We start from the raw sequence: 26,425 nt of genomic DNA on the forward strand, positions 1-26,425 counted from the left end.
AAAATTTTCATTTTACGTTTCATTTTTACTCAAAATATATATTTTTTAATTTTTAAGTTTCATTTAAAGATGTATACATTTAAGTTTAAATTCATTCCATTGTGGTTTTGAACTTTGTTCAACTTAAGTAGTAATTTAAATTGGTTTTATTTTATATTTTAATTTAAAGTTATAAAGTTTATAAAGATTGAAAGTTTATTTGGTTAAAGTTTAAATTACATGTAAATTAAAAAAAGATTTTATGTAGCAATTATGACGTTCTGGAAGACATTCTGGAAATATGCACTTGCTGAACTCCCTACCATTCTACATATTCAGTTACATATTTACCTTGTTCCTTGTGTGGTCTATTATTGAATATTTTGGCTAATTTATTATGTTTTCAGCAACTAATAAGAGTGTCAGCTAAACACATTTTACCAAAAATTTAGCACAGAAAATGTGAAAAATATTCTATTACTAGGCCTGGTGGTATTGTGCATTTTTTATTTTGCAGATTTTGTCCCTCCAAACCTGAGGGAGCTGGCTGACTAGTTTGATATAATGTGATATGATAAAGAGCGAAGGTCAAGATTATGATAAGAATCACTTCTTTATATGTGCTCTTGGAAAAGCTCCATAATGTTATTTTCTTGATTGCTGTTCATTGACAGCCTGCTTGCTGTGATCATATTAAGACCAAATTAGCTTGAAGGTTTTGAAACAGCTTTGTAGCTGCAGTGTAACATGAGTGAATAAAAAAAAACTGTAAAATGTAATCTTTGAAATTGAATGTTGTTCGTTCTACAGCAGACAGCTCTGCACTGGAGTGCCTTCTACAATCACCCCGAGCATGTTAAGCTGCTGATCAAGCACGATTCAAACATCGGGATCCCAGACAGCGAGGGGAAGATCCCTCTACACTGGGCGGCACATAACAAACACCCCAATGCCACACGTACGGTACGCTGTATTCTGGTAAGTCCACACTTGTTACCTCACTATTATTCCTCACACATACAACTGTTACAATTACAGTATTGTCAGTATTTGTGTATTTTGTAGGAAGCTGCTCCCACCGAGTCCCTGCTGAACTGGCAGGACTATGAGGGACGCACCCCTCTGCACTTTGCAGTGGCTGATGGGAATGAGGCGGTGGTGGAAGTGCTGACATCATACGAGGGCTGCAGTGTGACAGCCTATGATAACCTGTTCAGGACACCACTGCACTGGGCGGCACTGCTGGGTACAGATGTTTATACTCATTCAGTTGTATAGTTTGACTGTTTAAATAAATTATTTTGAACTGAAATCATTTGCCGAAAGTGTAGATGTTAACACTGGTTTGTATGTGTCTGTGTAGGTCATGCTAAGATTGTACACCTTCTGTTGGAGAGAAACAAGTCTGGGATGATCCCATCAGACAGTCAGGGAGCAACACCTCTGCACTATGGAGCTCAGAGCAACTATGCTGTAAGACATTTCTGAGTGTGTCAAATAACATCTTGCATATTTCAAATAACATCTTGTATATTATTTATTTCTTTTATTTTGGCTCCATCAAAGTTTAAGAAAAAGCTTAAGTGACAACACGTCAGTTGAATCGTTGGTTGGTTCGTTGATTCATTCATTTATTCATTCATTTATATAACCAAACAACTATAGATGTGTTAATTAATTCATTCATTCATTCATTAATTAATATTAATTCATTCATTTATCTGTTCATTTATTTATACACATACAAATATGAATAAACTTACCAGATGATTGGGACTATTTTAGTTATACACAAACAAACATATATTTTTGGTCGTTTGTTCATTCATTCAACTTTTTGGATAATTTTTTACTGGGATTATTATTAGCAGTAATTTATTTGTTTAAGTTATTTGTCTAATCATTATGTATATATGTATATATTTATATAAATGACAATAAATAAACATATAGTTTTATTTATTTTTAGCAATTTAGACAATGTAGAGTTCTTTATAATATATATGCACATATATATATATATATATATATATATAAATTACTATATGTCTTATTGCTTTATTGAATTGTTTCTGGTGGTTTTGTCTGTTAAGGACACAGTGGCAGTTTTTTTAAAACACCCCTCTGTGCGAGATGAGCCTGATCTGGAGGGACGAACAGCTTTCATGTGGGCTGCAGGGAAGGGCAGCGATGATGTCATCAAAGCTATGCTGGATCTGAAAAAGGACCTGGACATAAACATGACTGACAAATATGGAGGGACAGGTGTGTGAGAGAGTTAGCACACACACACACACACACACACACACACACACACACACACACACACACACACACACACACACACACACACACACACAGATAGTCATATTGAACACTATTATCCATTCCTGGCCTAAACTGGTTGGTTTCAGCTCAGATCAGTGATAATTGCATTTTCTGTTCAATCAAGCAATTAACAAGCCATATTCTATGAATGTACCCCCGTACAGCCGTAACAAGAGTTGACAGTGTGTTTGTGTGCTTTGTGTGTGTGTATGTGTGTAGCGCTTCATGCGGCTGCACTCTCAGGGCATGTGTCCACTGTGCGGTTGTTGCTCGAGCAGGGAGCCATGGTGGACCCGCTGGACGTAATGAAACACACACCTCTGTTCCGTGCATGTGAGATGGGCCATCGAGATGTCATTCTAACGCTCATCAAAGGTTTGTAAGCACACACATATGACACTTTATCCTCCCCATTGGTGCTGGCCAGAGAAATAGTAAAAAAATTATGAAAATAATTTAATTTTATACAGATTTTAAAAATAGTCAGTCTAAAAATAAACAAATAAATTAATATAGTTCATAATGTATTTAAATACATATAAAATACAAATATACTAGACTTTTTTCAAAAATATATAGTTTTTACTATATTTATTTATTTTTTTGCCTTGTTTTTGAAACCGTTATTTTATCATATGAAATGTGTAATATACCGAAATACAATTATTTAGACGTTATATAATTTTGCTTATAAGTTTGTCAAAAATAGTTATTATTAATGTCTACACACGTGCGCACACACACAAACATATATATAATTATTATTATTTTTTTACAAATAAAAATGGGTGTCATTTTTCACATTCATATTATGATTTTGTGTCTTTATGCCATGATGTACTGCTTTTGCAGTGGTCATAAGTTATTTAAACATAAAATTCAAAGCAATAAATTCAATAATTTGCAAGATTGTTGTGGCATAATGTTGGTGGCAAAATGCCAGTAGATTACTCTGTTTAAAGTACAACATGTTACAGAGTGCTCATGGTAAATCTGCATCTTTGATATGTTTAGGAGGGGCTCGTGTTGATCTGGTAGACATAGACGGTCACTCTGCTCTTCACTGGGCAGCTCTGGGTGGTAATGCGGAGGTGTGCGAGGTGTTGATGGAGAACGGGATCAGTCCTAACCTGCAGGACCACGCAGGACGAACTCCCCTCCAGTGTGCGGCATATGCTGGCTACATCAACTGCATGGCCTTGCTCATTCAGCATGACGCAGACCCCAATATCCAGGACAAGGAGGTATGATTGTAAAGCCCAAAACTAACACCAAGAACATGTACTGACCTGCTGGATATATGAAAAAGAGAAAGAATGAAGATGATAGCATGAGGTCTGACTTTTGTGTATGTTTATTTGTTAAGGGGAGAACCGCACTCCACTGGTCCTGTAATAACGGTTATCTGGATGCTGTGAAACTACTCCTGGGGTGTGGAGCCTTTCCCAACCATATGGAGCACACCGAGGAGAGGTAATGAACATTCATGCATGTACATGGTTCTTGAGATGTGGCCTAGTGGTGGTTAAGGATCTGGATGCAGGTTTGAATCTAAAAATGGTTAAAACAATTGCATTCATAATTTTAATCATGTAAACACCTTTTATTTATCATATATATTATTAAAACATGTACGTACTGTATATATACGGTTCAAAAGTAATTGTTTGAAAGAAATTAATCTTTTTATTCAGCAAGGACGTATTGTATTAATCATAAGTAAACAGTAAAGACATTTACTAAAATGTTACAAAAGATTTCTGATTCATCAAAGAGTCATGGAAAGGTTTTATTAGCGTTTTCACAAAAAATGTTAAGCAGCACAGCTGTTTTCAACATTGGTAATAACAGTAAATGTTTCATAGCACTATTTACTCCAAGCAAATGCAAAATCTTACAGACCCCATTTTTTAAATACATAATTGTAATATTTTTTTAATATACATTTAAATATAAAATTTGGGGTCCTTGGCATCAAAACATTTAAAAACCCCTGTGTTAAATGACTATTGACTGTAATCACTTTGTCTAGGTACACTCCTCTAGACTATGCCCTGTTGGGAGAGCATCAAGAACTGACCCAATTTCTATTGGAGCATGGAGCTCTATCTATCGCCGCCATCCAGGACATCGCCGCCTCGTCCATCCAGGCTCTCTACAAGGGCTACAAGGTCCGACGGGCATTCAGAGAGCGCAAGAAGCTCCTCATGAGACACGAACAACTGCGCAAGGATGCTGCAAAGTAAGACTCTCATAAACCCACACATTCTGCCTTGAAGAGAAAGAAATAAGACAAATGGTGGGGTGCAAATATTCTCTCACCCACAATCCACTGCTGACTGATGTGGTTAGGCTGATCTGCAGAGCTGACACGGAATGTTTGCATGAATATAATGGCTGTTGTTTAATTATGTGTGTTTGCTCAGAAGCAGCTCATCTATCTACCTGCCTGCCGAGGAATATGAGCATCAATTTCTTGCTGTCAATAATGGAAATAGATGAGACGAGAGAGAGAGAGAGAGAGAGAGAGAGAGAGAGAGAGTGATTCACTCATCCTCCCTCTTTTAATTGAGCAAAGTTCAGCTGCTCAACAGCTTGACATTTAGAGTCTGTCAGCTCTGAGGATGAATGAATACGCACATACACGGCTTAGAATATGTTTTCTCTTTCCAGGGTCTACTTGCACACATTAACATACATTCATTTCATTGTTTTTAAACTCGTTAGCATAGTCTGTCACTCTAATCCTGTCTTTTATCAGTTTTACACTCATCATCTACTCTTTCTTTTTTGTTTCCTCCTAGGTAAAGGTGTTTAAAACATCTAATGTCTTTCACAAATGCTGCCCTTTTAAACTCAAGATATTGACCTGAACGAGATATTACTGTACCCACCAATAGTCAGAACAAAAAGATTGATTATGAAACATTTTTTATTATTATGAACGTTGAACATAGTTGTGCTGCTTCATATTTTTGTGGAAACCATGATACATTTTTTTTTTCAGGATCCTGTGATGAATAAAGTTCAGCATTTGAAATAGAAAACATAACAATCTTAACATGCAGCAAGAGGCACAAACATTAAATAAATGATCCAGTCATCATTACCAGGATGAAAGTATGTGTGAAGTAAATGAATCGTGAAAGTAAGTGTTGTGTGTGTTTTCTGTTTCTGAAGGAAGAGGGAGGAGGAGCGCAGACGTGAGGCTGAGCAGCAGCTCTCATTGGCTGAGGCCGATCAGAAGAAGCTCGTCTCATTGGCTGAAGTCAGAGTGGAAAAACTGTCACTGGATGAAACGGAGCAGAGTGTTAAAGATCCAGTGGCGGTGAAGGGACACAAACACAGAAAATCCCCCAGTGCTCATAATATCCAATCACAGAGCAGGAGAGAAAAAAAACATAGAACAGGTGAGTTTATGAAAAAGAAGGCAAGGAATAATTGACACAGCGTTACACTTCAGTGCCGTTAGACCTGCAGTGTGCATTAATTTGTCAATAAATTAATATAAAATTGTATTACCAATTAGCTAATAATTATTTTCATCTTATGTCCTATAAATATCCATTATAGGTAAAAGTTGATAGCCTGAATGCACTGTAAGTCGCTTTGGATAAAAGTGTCTGCTAAATGCATAATTTTTTTTTTTTTAATTTAAATATCCAAAAATAAAAACTTTAATATTGCTATGAATAATTAAATTTTTACTAAATAAATACTAAAATCAAACCAAATGAATCACAAAGTGAATTCAGGCAAACTTATAATGTACAGTATGAATAATAGATATACATTTTCAAATTTTCTAAAGATTAAGTGTTATTGCATTTTTAGAAAGATTATTAATTAAGTTTAAGATTACATTTTTGTGAGCCCAAATATAATCATCTTCTTGTAAGAGATCTCCATCTTAAAATTTTAAAAGCAACTAAATATTTTCATGAATAAAGACCCAATTTTTTACCATGTATTTTAAATATTTAAATTGTATTACAAATATGTGTAATATATTAATTGAAACCTATTTAGTAGGTTGCACATTTTATTTATTTAAATCAGTTTTTATTATTAATTTATTGTAATCAGATTTATTAATTCATTTTTATCTTTTTGTGTAATTGTATTATTTTGTTTAATCTTATTTTTATATTTTATAAATACTATAATGTGTAAAAAAAACAAACAAAAAAAAACACTTTTTACCCCAGTTCTTTTGTTTCTCCGTCAGAGCGCAGAACGAGAGATGCTGAAACACCAGAGGCTTCTCTCTCTCTGGCAACCTCTGGTCTCACGGTGACCCCACTGAGCACCAGGAAGTGTTCAGGCACTGTAGAGGAGGAGTGTGTGATGGAAACTCACAGCCTAGACACATGCATATCCGTGGGATGTGGGTCCACATATGAGCGCCGATCCCCCGCTGGGTCAAGTCGACCAGGCAGTGCCAAACCGGTCAGCTCAGGGGCCCGTGTTGCATCAGGCCACATAGAAACCACCACAACGCCCAAATCAGCAGTACATAACAGACCCAGGACTACAGGGGCCCATTTAAAACAAGCAGCCTTGGCTACACCACGATCCACAGAGCCACCGACAGACAGCATTTGTAGATCATCGTCCATGGAGAACAAGCCAGCATCAGAGCACAAATCTACAGGAACCCAGCAATCTAACATCTCCAACTCCACCTCTGTCACACGACAAAAAGAGAGACGAGCAGAAAGAGAGATGCACAGAGATAAGGATTCAAGATCAAAGACTGAGGGGGATAAACAGGCTGGCAGAGAGAAACATAAATTTACAGGGAAGGAAAAAGACAAAGAGAGGTGGATGGGCAGAACAAGAAAAAAACAAGTTGACAAAGAGAAAGAAAAGAAGAGAGACAGCATCCATAGTAAAAACCAGGCTGCCATTGTGATACAGAGAGCATGGAGGAGGTATTTTTTTTTTACTTCCATTCTAGAATTCATTACTGAATTCATTGGTTTTAAGTATTTAAAAAGCACAAATATTAGATTTTTGTTTGAGAGTGTAAGTAGACCAACTTGATGGCGTGATTTACTCCCTGCGACTCTCTGATTGGTGGAATTTTCATGGGTAATGCAAACAGATGACATCACCAAAAGCATAAACCATTGATTAACAACCATAGAGCTCACTTCAGGGCTGTTTTTAAAACTTGTTGTTAAAAATCTGTTTCCCTATGGAGACAATTAGTGATTTTTTTTTTATACTTAGGGAACCCGGCTGTTGGATTTCTCTACTACAAGAGATATTTATTTCTGATTGGCCAATCACAGCATTCTGCAATCAAATGTTTTGTTTAATGATGGTTAAACTTGGTGTTTGACCATTTGGTCTTAGAAATTAGTCTTCTACACCAGAATGATGCCAATCTGGTTCAATCCACTTGTTTGAATCTGATCAAAACTCCATTAAGATCAAGCCTAGCCCGATCACTTGAGGTGTTTAAATGAAGGCTTTTCATTACATTTACATTTACATTTATTCATTTAGCAGACGCTTTTATCCAAAGCGACTTACAGATGAGGACAGTGGAAGCAATCAAAAACAACAAAAAGAGCAATGATATATAAGTGCTATAACAAGTCTCAGTTAGGTTAACACAGTACACCTAGCATGGGATTTTAAATAATATAATAAATAAAAAGAAAACAGATAGAATAAAAAAAAGAATAGAGCAAGCTAGTGTTAGAGGTCTTTACACATACACACACAGACACACACACTAATAGAATAGAATTAGAATAGTGAGTGTTAAAGTTAGAGGGTCAAATAAAGATGGAAGAGATGTGATTTAAGCTGATTCTTGAAGATGGCTAAGGACTCAGCTGTCCGGATTGAGTTGGGGAGGTCATTCCACCAGGAGGGAACATTTAATTTAAAAGTCCGTAAAAGTGACTTTGTGCTTCTTTGGGATGGCACAATCAAGCGACGTTCACTTGCAGAACGCAAGCTTCTAGAGGGCACATAAGTCTGAAGTAACAAATTTAGGTAAATGGGTGCAGAGCCAGTGGTAGTTTTGTAGGCAAACATCAATGCCTTGAATTTTATGCGAGCAGCTATTGGAAGCCAGTGCAAATTGATAAACAGAGGTGTGACGTGTATTCTTTTTGGCTCATTAAAAATTAATCTTGCTGCCGCATTCTGAATTAATTGTAAAGGTTTGATAGAATTGGCTGGAAGACCTGTCAAGAGGGCATTGCAATAGTCCAGCCTGGACAGAACAAGAGCTTGAACAAGGAGTTGTGCAGCATATTCCGAAAGAAAGGGCTGAATCTTCTTGATGTTGAATAAAGCAAATCTGCAGGATCGGACAGTTTTAGCAACGTGGTCTGAGAAAGTCAGCTGATCATCAATCATAACTCCAAGGCTTCTAGCTGTTTTTGAAGGAGTTATGGTTGATGTGCCTAACTTGATACTGAAATTGTGATGAAATGATGGGTTTGCTGGAATCACAAGCAGTTCTGTCTTGGCCAGGTTGAGTTGAAGGTGATGGTCCACCATCCAGGAAGAAATGTCTTTTTCAGTCCGATTGAGCTATCAATACAATTACTTGAGTGCATATAAATGTAGCTACTGTCTCTCCTGTCTCTCAGATCAGAATGAGGCATCATTCATTTTATGTTATAACAATTCAAATGTATTTATGTATAAATAAATAGACAATAAATGATAACTGGTTTCCCATCACTTACATAAACACACTTACTATTGAATCCGTTTTTCCTCAAAATCAGTGGAGAAAATGCAAGAAATGTCAGCAGGTTCCATCTTTGAGTTGTGCCACGGCTTTGTGCCCACCAGCACATTAACACCTCCAAGGAGAGGTGTTTCTTTTAATGGCGTTAAAAGAAAGCACTTTCAGGCACTTTCTTTTAATGGCGTTACTAAAATAATGGGATTCAGAGTACAAAACAAGGTATATGCATATTCTTGAAGTCATTTTTTTGTGAACAGTAATGTGGTTTGTTTGTTGATTGTACATCTTTAATATGTTGTCGCAGGAAAGCTTAACATTTTGTTTTGCCATTCAGGTCTTGTATTCGGGGTCGTCTTCATAAGTTACTGTGCAAGACAGGGAAAAGGGCGGAGTCTGCTGAAGTCACATCCCTGTTGATTCAGCTACTATGGGGGTGGCCTATCTCTTATGACCACACCCATCACAAAACTTCTGACGTTCAAGCTCCTTCCACCAGGAATGTAGGGAAAAAGAGCTCTGTGCTGCAAAATATATATGGTGAGTGATGTATTTCTAGAACTGTCTAGGAATATATATGTATTATACTAAGAATATACTGTATGATATACCAGGAATATATTCTTAAACATAATTTTATATGTATATGTATGTAAATGTGTGTGTGTGTGTGTGTGTATATATATATATATATATATATATATATATATATATATATATATATATATATATATATATATATATTTAAAGTTTGGGGTCAGTAAAATTGTTTCAATAATACCTTTATTTAACAAGGATGCATACATTTGTTCAAAAACGACAAGAAAGCCAATTTATACATTTACAAAGGACTTCTATTTTAATGAATCCTGAAAAAAATTACTTGTTTCCACAAAAATATGCAGCAGCACACCTGTTTTCAACATTGATCATGTTAAAAAATGTTTGAGTACTACATCAGCATACTAGAACGATTTCCGAAGGGTCATGTTTCAATTGTAAAAATATTAAAATTGAAAAAGCTTATTTGAAATTGTAGTTTTTCACACTATTACTGTTTTTATGGCATATCAAATAAATGCAGCCTTGGTGAGCATGAGACTTCTTTTAAAAACATGAATTACCAAATATTACCAATCCTAAACTTTTGAACCGTATTGTATATTTTATATATTCTTCCAAATATGATAAAAAATGTATTACTAAATCAAAGGTCTGTTCGCTTGTACAAGTTATAGGATACCTTTCCTTAATTAGCCACATGATCTAAGTGTTTGATTCATGTCAGTAGCATAAGCAGCCAGAGTTCAATTTAAAAGTAGGGCAAGCATCACTTATAAGATTATTAGAGGGGTGTTATGTTTTTACGTGACGTTCCGACACAGACACCCCTCCGTCTTTCATATAAGTTAATAAGGTGGAGTTTCGGCCCAGTTAACGCAACTGACCTTCAGCAGACATGAACAGGTGATGATGGCTGAGCAGGCCAGAGACACTCTCGTTCTCAAACACACACACACACACACACACACACACACACATATACACACAGACACTTGTTCCCCTCCCCGCTTCTCCCTGACAGTCACAACGCTTTGAAAAGTTCATTGCTGTCAGATGGAATGTCGAGCGGTCTCCTCTCGCTCACACACGCAGACCTCCCTCCCCTCGCCCTGTCCGCCCCTGCCAGATGGACACACGCTCACACACACCTGCACGCTTGATACCAAACTGTCTAAATCTTGTTATTTTAACAGCTCTAGTCTAGTATCAGTCGTGACTTTAACGTGGTGATATTGATTCATTCAAGTAAAAAAAATTAAATAAATGTGCATGTGACCATGTCCAAACCAATAAACTGCTGTTTTATTCAATCTAGGGAGCACCCCGTCCAAAAGAGGGCCCTCTTTGCAGGCTGCAGTGCTTAAACCACAGAGCCAAAGTCAAGCGCTGCTGGATCTGTCACTTAAAACAAACAAAAAGTGTGAGTACTTGGGTTCATAATCACTGCTCGAGTTCTTTTATGTTGTATGTTACATCTTTTTTGTGTGTGTTTTTCCCAGTGAGCGCCGTCGAGTGTGTGAGCTTGGTGGATACTTTAAGTCAGGCGAAGCAATACTCTTACCATCTAAGGCCATCCAGTGCTGGCAGTCAAAGCGGTCAGAACAGAACTAAGAACTGAAACACAACCATTCTTGGATTTCTAGGAATCAAATCTTTGCTTAAGCAATACAGGGATGATGCTCTTAAACTTATTTGATGTTTATAGAATCTATTGCATAAGGTACAGTAAACTCACGTGGTCCGTATTATTAAGCTTTTACATATGAAATCTGCCAGTGATTTTTATTGCATAAGGTTAGAGGTTAAAACCACAAACACAAGAACTATATTAGATAACCTTTCATTCCGTCAGCAACAGGTCATATACCTGTCATAATGGTGACATAGGACTTGCATAACAAGACCACCTGCATGGGAGACCACCGTGTTAATACTCTTCAGTCGAGATGTCACAAGGCACATCTAGACATTGTGTTCTTATACTCTATCGCCACACCCCTATTTATTGAGCGGGTTGGATTATTAATGTTTTATCTATCACTATAAATCATTGTACTCTTTTTATTATTAATATATTATTTAGTAATTTATATGTTAAAAAGTGAAAGATTTTGCTGCCGATCTTTCCATATTTGCAGGTCCTGTTGCCGCACAGACTTTGTCTATAATACTTTTTTTAAAATAGTAAAACATATGCTAACATTCAAAAGTTTGGGGTGCAATATGTTTTTTTCAGGATCCTTAACAAAATGTATTTGAAATATCAATCTTTTATAAATACAGATCTCTTTATTGTCAAGTATTAAAAGTATTCATTTCTATAAAAAGAATCGTACCATTGCCAAACTTTTAAACAGTTGTGAAAAAAAATCAACATCCCTGTAACCGATTTGTTCCCATTTTTAAATTCAAGATTCCGTTAGAAACTTTAAAACAGCAGATGTCTGTGTTCCAGCTGCTTTGAGTAAATGCCAAATTATTTCACACCACTTACATTTCTGTTGATTACCAGACAAAAACAATGTTATGGAAAAAATCCCTCTCCATTTCTGTGTTAATAAATGTTTTTGAACAATGAAAGAGCATTATCAACTCATTATCACAAGATGTATTTTATTTATTTTGTACAAAATGTCTAAAACTCGAAGAAAGAACAAAAATGAACACTATAAGAGTCAGTGATTAATAGATGTCCCTCATGCCCATGTTGGCCTGGTGACCAGACAGTGTCACATTGTAGCAGTACAGCAAGTCAGTCAGCCACTGCTCTCGAGTCTCTCCACCACAGAAATGCTGTGAAAACAGAAGCACGACAGTCAGGACGGTATCGGCAGCTCAATTTCAAGGCACATAGTATTATAAAATCTGTTTTAAGTTAGGGTAAACATAATGCATAATGGATATATGCAGTCATAAGCATATTCTGTCGGGCCTTAAGGTTCTTGAGGAGCCATATATGTGTGTGTACCGTTAAGTCTCGTATGATATGTCGCAGAAGACTGCCATTGGACATCATGTGGTTGCGTAATTGAGTATGCTGAAGAAGTAATGACAGGATCTGTGCCAACACGGGGAGCTCTTCCTCACAAAGGTCACACACGCAAAAAGACTGCAAGAGCAGTTGCAGCAGCCTCGGTACCGCGCTCAAGGCGGCAAGACACGCCTCCCACACGGTATCCCTGACGGTGAGACAGACAAACATACATTTTGACAACTACATTTTTTGTTTGGACAACTCTAGATCATATTTCTTTGTAACTATGTGCTATACTATGTGATATAAGGTGTTAAAATGTAATTAATAGAACTTTTCGACATATTACATTGTTAATTACATAAACATATTATTTATTAACTGTAATTAACACTTCTCGTAACTTCACTTTTTCAAAACTTCACAAACTGAGCACAACCGTGGATCATTTTCCAAATTACATGAATTCTTTTCATACTCGGACACAACCCAGACAAAATTCTTTGTACCTACTGGCAAATATGCATATATTTACATATTCTTTTTCAAAGCTGTTAAACTTAAGTTCAAAACCTTATATAAAATGGTCTAAGACTGAAATTTGTGACATTTCTACAGCAATACAATACTGGAATATGTATTTTAAAACTAAAAAAAATGAACTACTAGAGGTAGCTGAACACACGTTATTCTTTCAATTTCATTACGATTTACACCTGAAAGGAAACGTAGTAATAATTTTGTTCTGTAATGTAAATATGGACCATGTAACATACACTGCAGTTAATTCTAAACATTAGTTTTGTAAAGACATTTTAGAGTAGACAACATTGCATGTTATTATTTTTATACCAGTGTTGTCTGGGTGAAAGTGTGTTTGTTGGTTGCTTGACAACCATTGTTAATGTTATGGAAGAATTACTTAATTCGAATCACGTATGAAGTGTTTTGGTGGTTTTTGTGCATTCTGGATGTGAAATTTACAAATGTGCCAAGCTGAACTCCATTAAAGAAAACTGTGAGAAGAGTTTTGAAAAAGTAACTTAAATATTGAGAAATGTGTCCTACTGAATAAATAGTTTTTAGGAGCATCAAACTTTATTTTGAAATGTTTTTGTTTTGCTTTCTTCATTAGAATACCCTTTTTGGACTTTCCCCAGTCTTGTTTCTTACTTCTCTTGTATGCTGTATTATCAAACAGTCTTTCTTCGTGTACATTTTGTGGTGTATAAATGTTACTCTATGCAAATATTTGTGAGTGTGTGGGTGTGCGTGTTTATGAGCACACCTCTTGCGGGCGCTCTGCTCAAGTTGTAGCAGCAGATTGAGCATGCTCAGGCAACAGTCAGACAGGAAGTGGAGGAGTGTGTCGCTGGGCAGGAAGTTGACATCCAGTAACCGGGGAACACACCTTAAAATTGCTGCACACACACAGTCTGGCACCACCACGAGTCCACACTGCAGACATGAAGAGAGTGTCACCACAAACAGTCCCTTGCTCCACTGCCCACTCGTATGCAAAACATTCAGCAGAAAAACACACGTTCACACTCACCAGATACTTAATGATGGCGTTCTGTATCACATCAAAACACTGTGCACGAGATCCTAAAGTGTCCAGGCAGTGGCACACCTCCTACAACCACAGTGCAGAGATGTTAATGAGCTGTGCAGATAAATTAAGTCTCCACACTGCAGAGTAAATGCAGCTCCAAGCGCTTCCAAATTCTGCATAAATGTGCAGTTTTTATAAATGTGGTACAACCCAGAGGCAGCTCTGATGCTGCTTTGGTTTTGTGTATATGAAATGCAGCATCAGTGGAGCCTTAATGTCACACAAAACAGAAATTGATCTGCTTCTCTTGATTATTGTGATGTAATCATCCAAGTGAAGTAGCTCATTGATCAAAAAATGGACAGGACTTTATTTTGTTCATAAGGAATTGATTGGGTCATAGAAAGAGAGTGTTGCAAGCTAATCAGGTGCACTTTCGTTTGAAATAATGATGTGCATGGATAAATCATTTATGATAATCACTGCAACATTTCAAACCAGTAAATTCTGATTTCATGGTAACTTTATCCTTGCTAAAGTATATATTTTACAATTTATTATTTTTTATTTATAATTAGTGTATATTTTATTACAATTCTAAGTTTAAAAATACATTTGAAATCATATCACTATTAAGAAATAAGTTAGAAAATATATACATCATTGTAAATATAAATGTGAAATAAAGTATATATTTTATTAAAATAAAAAAAATATTTTGATTACAAAAAGAAACTACATTTATTTTGAAATTATATTATAAATATATACTTATAGTTTTATAATTACATGTATTACCTATTTTATATATATATATATATATATATATATATATATATATATATATATATATACATACACACACACACACACAGGTGCTGGTCATATAATATCCATATCAATATCATCAAAAAGCAGATTTCACTAATTCCATTCAAAAAGTGAAATTTGTATATTATATTCATTCATTACACACAGACTGATATATTTCAAATGTTTATTTCTTTAAAGCTGCAGTAGGTAACTTTTGTAAAAATTTATTTTTTACATATTTGTTAAACCTGCAATTATGTCCTGACAGTAGAATATGAGACAGATAATCTGTGAAAAAAATCAAGCTCCTATGTCTCACCTCAGTGGTCCTATTGCCATTTGCAGAAATACACCGCTCCCAGTAAGAAACAACCAATCAGAGCTGCGGTCCATAACTTTTTTTGTGTTCAGAATTAACTAAATGGATATAATAAGCGAGTACACCATGAATCCATTTTCCAAACCGTGTTTTTAGCCTGTCCTGAATCACTGGGTTGATAAGTGTTTATATTCTGACTATTTTAGAATGCTTCGGGGGTACCGCGGCGGAGTAACCCAGTACCTTTGTGATTCTTCACAGACATAAACAGAGAGAAGTAGCTCCGGCTACAATGTTCTTCCAAAAGATGCAAGCAGTTCTGTTTATTAACCTCTAGAGCGTCAAAAGTTACCAACTGCAGCTTTAAATCTTGATGATTATATCTGACAACTAAGGAAAATCTTAGAAAATGTTTATATTGTGAAAAGGTTCAATATTGAAGACACCTGGTGCCAAACTAAAATCAGCTAATTAACTCAAAACACCTGCAAAGGCCTTTAAATGGTCTCTCAGTCTAGTTCTGTAGGCTACATAATCATGGGGAAGACAACCATTGCCTTGCACAAGGAGGGCAAGACACAAAAGGTCATTGCAAAAGAGACTGGCTGTTCACAGAGCTCTGTGTCCAAGCACATTAATAGAGAGGCGAAGGGAAGGAAAAGAAGTGGTAGAAAAGAGTGTAAAAGCAATAGGAATAACCACACCCTGGAGAGGATTGTGAAACAAAACCCATTAAAAAATGTGGGGGAGATTCACAAAGAGTGGACTGCAGCTGGAGTCAGTGCTTCAAGAACCACTATGCACGGACATATGCAAGAAATGGGTTTCAGCTGTCGCATTCCTTGTGTCAAGCCACTCTTGAACAGACAGCGTCAGAAGCGTCTCACTTCAAAAAGGACTGGACTGCTGCTGAGTGGTCCAAAGTTATGTTCTCTGATGAAAGTAAATTTTGCATTTCCTTTGGAAATCAGGGTCCCAGAGTCTGGAGGAAGAGAGGAGAGGCACACAATCCACGTTGCCTGAGGTCTAGTGTAAAGTTTCCACAGTCAGTGATGGTTTGTGGTGCCATGTCATCTGCTGGTGTTGGTCCACTGTGTTTTCTGAGGTCCAAGGTCAACACAGCCATATACCAGGAAGTTTAAGAGCACTTCATGCTTCCTGCTGCTGACCAACTTTATGGAGATGCACATTTCATTTTTCAACAGGACTTGGCACCTGCACAAAGTGCCAAAGCTTCCAGTACCTGGTTTAAGGACCATGGTATCCCTGTTCTTAATTGGCCAGCAAACTCGCCTGACCTTAACCCCATAGAAAATCTACGGAGTATTGTGAAGAGGAAGCTGCGATATGCCAGACCCAACAATGCAGAAGAGCTGAAGGCCACTATCAGAGCAACCTGGGCTCTCATAACACCTGAGCAGTGCCACAGACTGATCGACTCCATGCCACGCCGCATTGCTGCAGTAATTCAGGCAAAAGGAGCCCCAACTAAGTATTGAGTGCTGTACATGCTCAAACTTTTCATGTTCATACTTTTCAGTTGGCCAAGATTTCTAAAAATCCTTTCTTTGTATTAGTCTTAAGTAATTTTCTAATTTTCTGAGATAATGAATTTGGGATTTTCCTTAGTTGTCAGTTATAATCATCTAAATTAAAAGAAATACACATTTGAAATATATCAGTCTGTGTTTCACTTTTTGAATGGAATTAGCTAAACTTTTTGAGGATATTCTAATTATATGACCAGCACCTGTATATATATATATATATACATACATACACACACACACACACACACACGTTTGTTTTTGTGAAAAGTGGGGACATCCCATAGGCGTAATGGTTTTTATACTGTACAAACTGTATATTCTATGGGCCTACACCAACCCTACACCTAACCCCAACAGGAAACTTTGTGCATTTTGACTTTCTCAAAAAAACTCATTCTGTATGGTTTATAAGCGTTTTGAAGTGTTTTGGAGACATTGCCACAGTTCTTCTGGATTGAGTTTCTTCATGTTATTCCAGACAGACTGATGATGATGAGATCAGATCTCTGTGTGGAGCACTGGCTGTTGTCGGACTCCTTGTGCAAACAAAAATCTCAATGGATTATTACAATTAATGGCAAAAAATAATGTGTGGAAATGTAAACTGATATTTAGTACTGACACACCACAGCAAAACAGAAATAACTGACTTAAAACCATTTTTTGTTGGTGAAAATACTTGTGGCTTAAGACTTTTGCACAGTACTGTACACCACATCATCTTAACATCTGACACACACATACACACATGGTTTAAGGAAGACAAAAAATAAATCCCTGGTCCCCGAAGTCTGCAGAGAACAAAGAATCCTATATCACCACACACACATATACAGTGACAGGCTCAAAGGTTTGTACCTCGCCACTATGGCCGGTCTCTCGTAATGGAAGTTGACAACGGACAAATTTGCGATGCCCTGCCACTCTCCGAACTGATATTTTATGAGCACTAACAATAAATAAGTGTGTGAGTGTATGTGTGTGAGAAATCTAATAGTACTAATAGCATTAGAGCAGATTAGATTAAACAGATGAAGGCCGAGCGGAATGTCATTCAGAGCAGGTTATTATCAGACATTAATCAGGCTAACAGTGTTAAGAACACATTACACATGCTTTAGATTAGAGACACCTGATTCGCAATAAAGGAATGGACCCCCAGCAGCCATACGCTCTCGCTCTCATACACACAAACACACACACACCACTTAAACTTCATCTGATGCTAATTGCCAAGCTATATATCCGTGAAACAGTAAGTGAGAATTTTCTTTAAGAGTGTGATGTGAAATCCCAATAGATTTCAGCAAAAGCTGTAAAGAAAAAAAAGTGCAAAAAATTAGTTACCAATAAATAAATAAATGTCTTTACGTGGTGTTTCATATTTCAGCGATGTTAATGTATAATATAAAATATTTATATTTAAAATAATATAAAAAGAAAATGTAATACATTTTTTTTTAAAGAAGTTGGAAAAAGGATCACCCCCTCGTGTCAGTATTTTGTTCAAACACCTTTTGCTTTAATTAAAGTCTTTAGTCTGTTGGGATGTATCTCTACTAATATTTGCCTCTTCTCTGCAGAACTGCTCAAGTTCAGTTAAATGTGATGGTGAGTGTTTGTGGACTGCAGTCTTCTAGTCATTCCACAGATTTTCAGTGGGGTTTAAGTCTGGGCTCTGATCAGGCCGTGCAAGGACATTCACCTTGTTCTCCTTCAACCATGTGTGATCAGTTTTGCTGTGTGCTTTTGGTCATTGTCATGTTGGAAAGTAAACATTATTCCCATTGACAACTTTCTGGCTGAGTGCAGCAGATTTTGCAGCTGTATTTTGCCCCATCCAGTCCCTGCTGCAGAGAAGCACCCCATAACAGGAGATCACCACCTCCATACGTTACTGTAGGAATGCTGTTATTTGGATGGTGAGCTGTGCTGCATTTCTGCCAGACATATCATTTGGTGTTGAAGCCAAATAATTCAATTTTAGTCTTATCTGCCTCAGAATTTTCAAGCTGCATTTTGGCAAAGCTCAGTCGTGAATGCATATTCTTGAGGAGTAGCTTTTTTCTTGCAACCCTCCCATACAAACCACATTTGTGGGGAATTTGTGATACTGTTGTCACATGCACACATTGACCACTCTTTGTCATACATTCCTGCAACTGCTTCAGAGTTGCTGTAGGACTCTTGGTCGCCTCTCTGACCAGTTTCCTCCTGACTCTTTCATCCAGTTTAGATCGACGTCCTGATCCAGGGAGGGTCTGTGTTGTACCAAATACCATTCACTTCTTAATAACAGAATTCACAGTGCTTCTAGGCATTGATAAATCCTTTACATTTTTTTTGTATCCATCTCCTGACTTGTGCCTGTCCACAACTTTCTCAAATAGATCTTTTGAGTAAACACAGCTGGATACAACAAAAACTGTGTCCAGGCTACAAAGCAACAAAATGTGATTATTGTAAAGGGGGTGATTCTTTTCTATATACATAAGAAGTATTATTTTCAAAAATACTGAATCTCAATTTTTTCCCACAAGGTTGAAAGTACAATTAACTTGTAACAAAACTTTTATTTAGCCAAAGTGCTGAATGAGTTTTTGTGCAGCGTTACATATAATTTCTAAATTAAGTGCGTGAGGAGGGAGGGAAACAGGCTCTTTTTTCTCATTAAGGCCCATTATTCTCCATCAACCTCACCTGCTGGCATCATCTCCCCCGTCGCTCCTCATTACCGGATCAACAGTGATGCCAGCCATCCCTCTACACCTCTACTGTCTGATTGACTTGGACACAAAAAATTAAAGTCCAGAGAAAATTGCACAGAGGAATTAGCTAGGTGTGTGTAGTAAAGCGAGGGGGGCAGGGAGAGTCAGCCCCTGGCCTGAGGGTGTGGTTTTGTTGGGTTTTAATTTCTGTGTAAAATGTCAGGCGGTGATGGTGTCCGCTGGCTGGCATTAGCATTTGCTTTAGCCAGGAGCACTCTGATAACCAGCCCTTATTGAAATATGGAGACACATGCACCGGTACGATGCGATAAACCTCCCCTTGCTCAATGAACTGGCGGTCTCCAGGGGGGAAACTAAAACATACTTGTATTTTGAATAACAACCCAAGTGGTCCTGCAGCGAATCAAGCGAACACCTGCTTCTTGGTAGAAGTTCAAAAATGCACATGGTTGGCATAAAACACCATGGGTGTGATTCAGGTGAACAGCATGACTGATTCATATCTCTTTCACAACATGCAACAACATTGCTTGGTTTTTATTCTATACTTGCAAAAAAAAAAGAAATTTCATGTGCACGCAAGAAAATTTTGATGCATTTGCAAGAAATTTCTCTATATGTGGGGGAAAAAAATTGTGCGAACAAAAAAATTCAGCAGAAAAACACTGCATTGCTGTTTCCTGTTAATGTTCATCTAGCTTTCACATGTGTATAAAAAATTTTAACATTTTTTTTTTTCCAAAAGTCAGTTTTTCCTCCTGAAAATGTCACTTTAAAGCATTTGTGCTATTAGAGTTGTACTTTGTAATTTTAACACATTAATTTAGTGTGATTAAATATAAATAAAACACAAATATCAATGCATTTTACCATGCCATCTGCCTGGTATGCAAATTACACAAATTCTTGGCTCTAAGCTTTAAGTTACACGTTTTTGCAAGAGAATGGAACAAATGCAATGGTTTTGGGAAACATTCAAGTTCAATTCATTTAGGAAATTAAATAACACTGACAGCCTCTTACAAAAAAAAAACTAAAAAAAAAACTAAATAAAACAATATTTCAATGATTTTATCTTCTAAAATAATGTGATGTCTTTGAATTATATTTCTTCATGTTCTAATTTGGGCTCTTTTCTCAGAAAACATTCATATGTGTAACTGTAACAGAATTTTTTTTTCATGCTATAAAATGTAGTTTTGTGCCTGGTGAAAACAATGTGCAATGAAAATGCATCTAACTAACAGAAAACAGACAAACGGTCTGACACTAAAGCAACCAAATGATTGACACAAGCCAGACTAACTGACAGGGCAGATAAGAGAGACGCTCAAAGGGGACAGAGCAGATGACAACAGGATTAGAAACATAAGCCAGCGATTGACAGCAGAACAACTGACATAACACAATTGTTGGAGCGACTGAGGTGGAGAAAAGGACTGGCAGATAAAAGAGAGAGAGAGAAATACCTCCACTATATCCCAGTGGTGTAGCAAATACACTGAGGGGCGAGAGTGAGGAGGAGAGCATCAGGCCGTCTTCATCTGTGTCCTGAAGGGCCTGCAGCATCTCAAAGGAGAAACCTGAAGCATGGGATCATGGGAACACCACTTCATCAATATCAAGTATGCTGTCGGTAATCATATCATTGAATTTTATGTGTGTGTGCGGACCTGTTAGTGTGGTGAAAAAGAAACTGAGGTTATCTACATCCTTCACCAGCACATCCTGTGAACTACTCGACCAGCCACTCAGAGGAGACCTGCGAGGAAGCACACTCGCATTACTGTGCAGTGGTCCGGCACTGATCCGCTCTCTTGTTACACATCTCACACTGTACCTGAGTGTGTGTGTGTGTGTGTGTGTGTGTGTGTGTGTGTGTGTGTGGTGAAAATGTCAGTCTAAAAATACTGGCCATCTGAGCTCCTTCATTTCCTTTGAAATCAAACACCCACTGCAAACACACTCACCTTCAGCGAATGAGAACACTCACAGTATTAAAGAAACACTGGGGTCATCCTCACAATATGACAGACAACACTTACTGTTCCTTAAGAAGATTTTAAGACATTCCACCTTTAAGATAACTCCACCTTTAACATCTTAAAACTCCACCTATTGAATCAAACTCCACTTTTTTTTGACAAAATAACAGCTTTTAAATATCCACTATTTATCAGTTATGAACTAGCTAAAATATTAATACTGGTGCATGCTTAGCATCCAGAAAAACATTGACATTAATATTCAGCAATTTTTATTCAAAATAATTTTATTCTGCAAAGATGCATTAAATTGACTAAAAGCGTTAGTAAAGATGTTGACATTGTTAAATATATTTTTATTTTAAATAAATTGTGTTCTTTCTAATTGTTAACAAAAATACATCACTTTTTTAAGCACAGCTATCAGAAATAAGTAGTGCACCTATTATCATTAATAAGAAGAAATGTTTCTTGATTGCTTCTTTATGCGTGTTAAAGGCTTCAGTGGGAACTTGATGGCAAGATACTGTCAGAAGTGACCATTTTATACTCACACTTTTCTGAGAAGGAAATCAGAAAGAACCAGTGTGTGCCTGTGTTAAAACTATTCAAGGACAATCCACGCAGTCTTATGATTCTCTCTTATAGATGTGGATCAGTCTCGAGGCCAATAAAGTGAATGAATATCTGATCTTTTACTTGTTTTGATTTAATTTATCTTGTGATTGTGGAATGAGCATGTGCTGGACTTCCTTAATACATACTGATTGGCTCATTTCCCATCAGCCCATTAGTAAAAAGAAGCCAGACAGACAGACACACACACACACATACAGAAAGATGCACAAAGGGAAAAAAATGCTACTGTTCATTGTGTGCCAACCACACACACACACACCATATTATTAGCCATTCTTGTCTAAGTTTAGCAACACTTTCTGAAGCCACCATTCAGTTAGTCGTTTCGCTGATGTGAATATCAAAGCTTAATTCTTGTGAACGACAGAATGTTCAGTTCATGTTGTTCTAAGGATTAGCTCTGTTAACAGCATGTCACGCAGTTCAACCATGAACAAAAGCAGCCTTAGTTGATGCTTCACTTATCACAAAGGAATCCTGTCGCAGGCCCAGATTTTTCAAAAGTGCAGTCTGTGTGAATTCACTTGCCGTAGCATTTGTTTTGGAAATTTGGTGTGATTCTGTACTTGATGATTGTTCAATGTCTCATCAAAAGAGTAATACTGCCCTCTGTAGGTGTTCAAGCACATTTAATAAGGTCTTGCTCTTGTGAGCAAACAGAGGAAAGGTAGTGCATCTGAAATACACTCACACACATCACGTGGGGACTCAAAGTCACACACTCAGTGTGTTCTCAAACATTGCTCCCATTAGGATTTGAGGAGAAATCACAAATAAAAGAGTGGCTTTAGGCTAGTGACTATAAGAAAAGCAATGGGGACACAGCATGTCACAAAGACACACACGCAGACACACACCCTAAGGCCCTCAGCATGCAGAGGAATTCACAAAATAATATTCTGTCAGTCATCCATGAACAAGTACCAGACTGTATATTACTCATCCTCCAACAAACAAGGAACAAAAAACATTTTCAAAAATTTTTACCATTTGTTTTTTTAGCTCAATTGGTAGAGCACTGCACTTCCAAGCGCAAGGTTGGGGGTTCGAATCCCCAGGAACACAATAAGTAATAATTGATAGCCTGAATGCAATGTAAGTCGCTTTGGATAAAAGCGTCTGCTAAATGCATAAATTTAATTTAAATTCAATCTATATTCTATTATAGTATTATTTATTAATATTTTGTATTAGCCGCTTTATTTTGACTATTTTAATTTTAAGTTTGACATTTTGTTATGTACTGTTGTCATTAAAATTAATTTTTTTTATCTATTTTTATTCCAATTTGTGCATTAGCATTGTTAGTTCTTTCATTTTATTTCAGTTAGTGGCCAAGGCAACATTTCTATTTTTTTTTTTACTTTTTTTTTTTTTTTAAATCTAATATTTTATTCCAGCTTTATTTCAATTACTGAATTTTAATCATTAACAATAACTTTACTTTTTGTAAGTGTTTTTTTAAAGCATATTATTAATTACATAAAAGAATATATAAAGCTGAAACTTGATGCAACGTTTCTGAAGAAAACACTATAGATTTGTTATTCATTTGTTTTATGTTTTACATTTTGCACATTCATTGCCTTTCTAACTTTTTCAATTAAATCAATTACTTAGTTAATAGTATTCAACAACAACAACACTACTCAAAATGCCCATCCCTTATCCTTTCCTAAAAGCACTCTCACTATAAACAACATCTTTGAAAACCTTCTTGACAAAAAACTGTGCAAACTAAACAAAAACCTAACAAAAAGAAGTGTTGAGCATACTAAAATCAGAGATAAGTCTGAATATACTGAACTTACTGCAGAATGACCTCTGCATCACTGCGCAGTGACTCGTGGCTCTGTTCCACCTCATTATGGCCAATCACGATTAATGACTAGCGGTCACGGCCAATCAGAGTTAAGTGGGAGAATTGGACATCCTCTGATCATGCCGCACAGCGCTTGGCTGTCTCTGATTGGTTCAATTGTTTGATTCTATTAGCAGTGAAAACTCTGAGACTGCTGTCTCCTCTCGGCAGTCGTAGAGTCACATTTAAACATATCAGTCAGATGCAGACAGATCCTCCTCTCCCGGGGCCGAGCTGCACACGCATTACCAGGCTCAGTCAAACATACACTGATGCACATATTTTTCTATTTTAGCAAGTATTATGTTTAGTAGCGCTTGACTCATGAGAACTACATAAAAATGGGAGTGTGTGTGGAGGATGGTATATAGGTGCTACTTTAATTAAAAATATTATGTATTCAGCGATACAAAATAAGTTTGAGAAACTGTAATTTACTAGTTTCCCATTTTGTTAGGATGTTGCCTTTGAAGATTGCTGCCCTTGTAGACAATGAAACAGCTTACAAGTTCATGTTTCATAACAATACCACACACTGTTCTTTTCCCCCTGGCTTTTTACCCCTGAGAAACTAGATCTCTGATGCCCCAGAGTGGAACACTGGCAGCAGACTTCAGGATTGCATTAGTGCACGATGAGGTGTCATAACCCTCATACCTCAGGTGTATGGTGCGTATTAGCAGGGTGGCCAGGCTAGCCGACATCTCTCCCAGTGTTGCAGGAAATAGAGAATCTGCACCAGCCTCTTCTGGGACTCCGCAGGCAACACCACCACATAGCCCTCCAGTGCATCTGCAACGTGAGAAATGCATAAAATATATATAAAGTCACTTATTTATATAATGCTTTATACAATACAGACTGTGTCAGAGCAGCTTTACAGTATTAAACAGGAAAAAAGTGTCACATAGATGAAAAATAAACAGAGAAATGTTAATATACCGGTAATAGAGCTGAATGTGAAACTAGAGAGAGGAAAGAGCTCCCCCTAGTGACAGATTTATGTAGCTGCTAAAGCTCAACAGTGTAGAAATGAATGAATGTCTGTGAGAACAGGAGTAATAGGTTTGTCCTGTCAATGATCACAGACAGACAGACATTATTAGCTGCTGACGCATGTTGCTGATGTCATGAGCGCTAACACACACAAAGGGAGCACTGTGTTCCCGAAACACAAAACTACAGACAGAGAGCTTATATGACACTCAGAACCGGAGATGTCACCACTCTAATGTTCACCCTCACTTCCGCCCGATCCCTTACACAAGCCTCTCCCAAGCACACACACATTATAGTATTGAGAGAGTATGCTAAACAGATGTTGGTGTATATGAGTATATATTATTACCATAAATACTGCAGGCATTTTTCTGAAGACTGCAGAAGGTCTTGATTGCCCCTCGCGGCAGCTGGATGGATCGTCTCTAGCAGTTGTGCTGAGAGCTAAAGATTCCTGCTGCCAAGCTGAACCAACTTCACTGGCAGTGACGCCAGCCAGTGGGCCAGAACCCTGCTCCTGAAAGAGAGGGAGGCTTCAGACATTTCCTAGACACAATGTGCATTTCTAGATTCAAATAATAGAAAGAGTCTGGGGAAGTCTTTAATCGATTTCACACACAAACTCAGACAAAACTGCTAAAACTAAGAAAAAAAAAAAAGACTAATAAATAAAAAAGACTATATATACACTTTTTAAAATACTTTTTACCCAGCTTAATATGCAGAGACAATTAGCTGTTAAAATGTTACATAGCATTTTCATATTCAAAACATTTCAAAATCATATTTGAAATAGAAAACTTTGATGATGATGATGATGGATGATGAACAAAATCCTGTGTTGCAAATGTAAGCAAAGTGTAGCTGTTACATTAGTTTCAAACAACAGAGCAAAGCACAAACAAAAACATTGGCATATCCTGAATGCAATATACGCCACTTTGGATAAAAGTATTTACTAAATGGATAAATGTCAATGTTATTTGCTAAATTATTGCAGATGTGATTAAATTAATAAATAAATAAATAAATTATAATATTATTAATTAATTAATTAATTAATTTTATATATATATATATTTGAACTTTGAACAATATTTTTGTGAGCAAATGTGGTTTCATCAGTTAGCATGCAGTTTAATGTCTATCAACCTGAGGCCACAATACATTCTCTGTTTGAATCACAAGTCATTTTTCTGTTGTGTCTGATTTTAAATAAATTGGGAACCATTCATCACCAATATTAACCCATTAAATACAAAAATATTATGAGATTAATTATAAATTAGTTTAATGAGAATCTACTGTCTGCTCTAGTTTAATTTCACTTTTCACATAAGACTGTTTAATTGTTGCCAAATTATCAGTTTAATGTTATCAGATGCTGGTATTGTACTGAAGACAAACCTTTG

At 36.7% G+C, this 26,425-nt stretch overlaps 1 protein-coding gene and 1 pseudogene across 3 annotated transcripts in view; one reads left to right on the forward strand and one right to left on the reverse strand.

The window, feature by feature from the left end:
• The window catches only part of invs (inversin), a 28,270-nt gene extending 16,101 nt beyond the window's left edge, over nucleotides 1-12,169 (forward strand). For 2 of the 3 annotated variants that reach the window (XM_059507913.1, XM_059507914.1), the window contains 13 exons: nucleotides 790-957; nucleotides 1,045-1,225; nucleotides 1,343-1,452; nucleotides 2,073-2,244; nucleotides 2,527-2,682; nucleotides 3,322-3,551; nucleotides 3,674-3,780; nucleotides 4,340-4,549; nucleotides 5,488-5,717; nucleotides 6,536-7,241; nucleotides 9,363-9,565; nucleotides 10,905-11,009; nucleotides 11,089-12,169. In XM_059507913.1, the coding sequence (XP_059363896.1) occupies nucleotides 790-957; nucleotides 1,045-1,225; nucleotides 1,343-1,452; nucleotides 2,073-2,244; nucleotides 2,527-2,682; nucleotides 3,322-3,551; nucleotides 3,674-3,780; nucleotides 4,340-4,549; nucleotides 5,488-5,717; nucleotides 6,536-7,241; nucleotides 9,363-9,565; nucleotides 10,905-11,009; nucleotides 11,089-11,207 (2,697 nt within the window). In that variant the 3' untranslated portion in view covers nucleotides 11,208-12,169. The remainder of the gene's footprint in view (nucleotides 1-789; nucleotides 958-1,044; nucleotides 1,226-1,342; nucleotides 1,453-2,072; nucleotides 2,245-2,526; nucleotides 2,683-3,321; nucleotides 3,552-3,673; nucleotides 3,781-4,339; nucleotides 4,550-5,487; nucleotides 5,718-6,535; nucleotides 7,242-9,362; nucleotides 9,566-10,904; nucleotides 11,010-11,088) is intronic. The other variant, XR_009423336.1, reaches the window with a different exon arrangement.
• A 5-nt stretch (nucleotides 12,170-12,174) lies between these two features.
• Nucleotides 12,175-25,556, reverse strand: LOC132103504 (testis-expressed protein 10 homolog; annotated as a pseudogene).
• Between the last annotated feature and the right edge of the window lie 869 nt (nucleotides 25,557-26,425).

The sequence above is a fragment of the Carassius carassius genome, chromosome 24 (assembly GCF_963082965.1).
Source record: "Carassius carassius chromosome 24, fCarCar2.1, whole genome shotgun sequence".
Taxonomy (NCBI): Eukaryota; Metazoa; Chordata; class Actinopteri; order Cypriniformes; family Cyprinidae; genus Carassius; species Carassius carassius.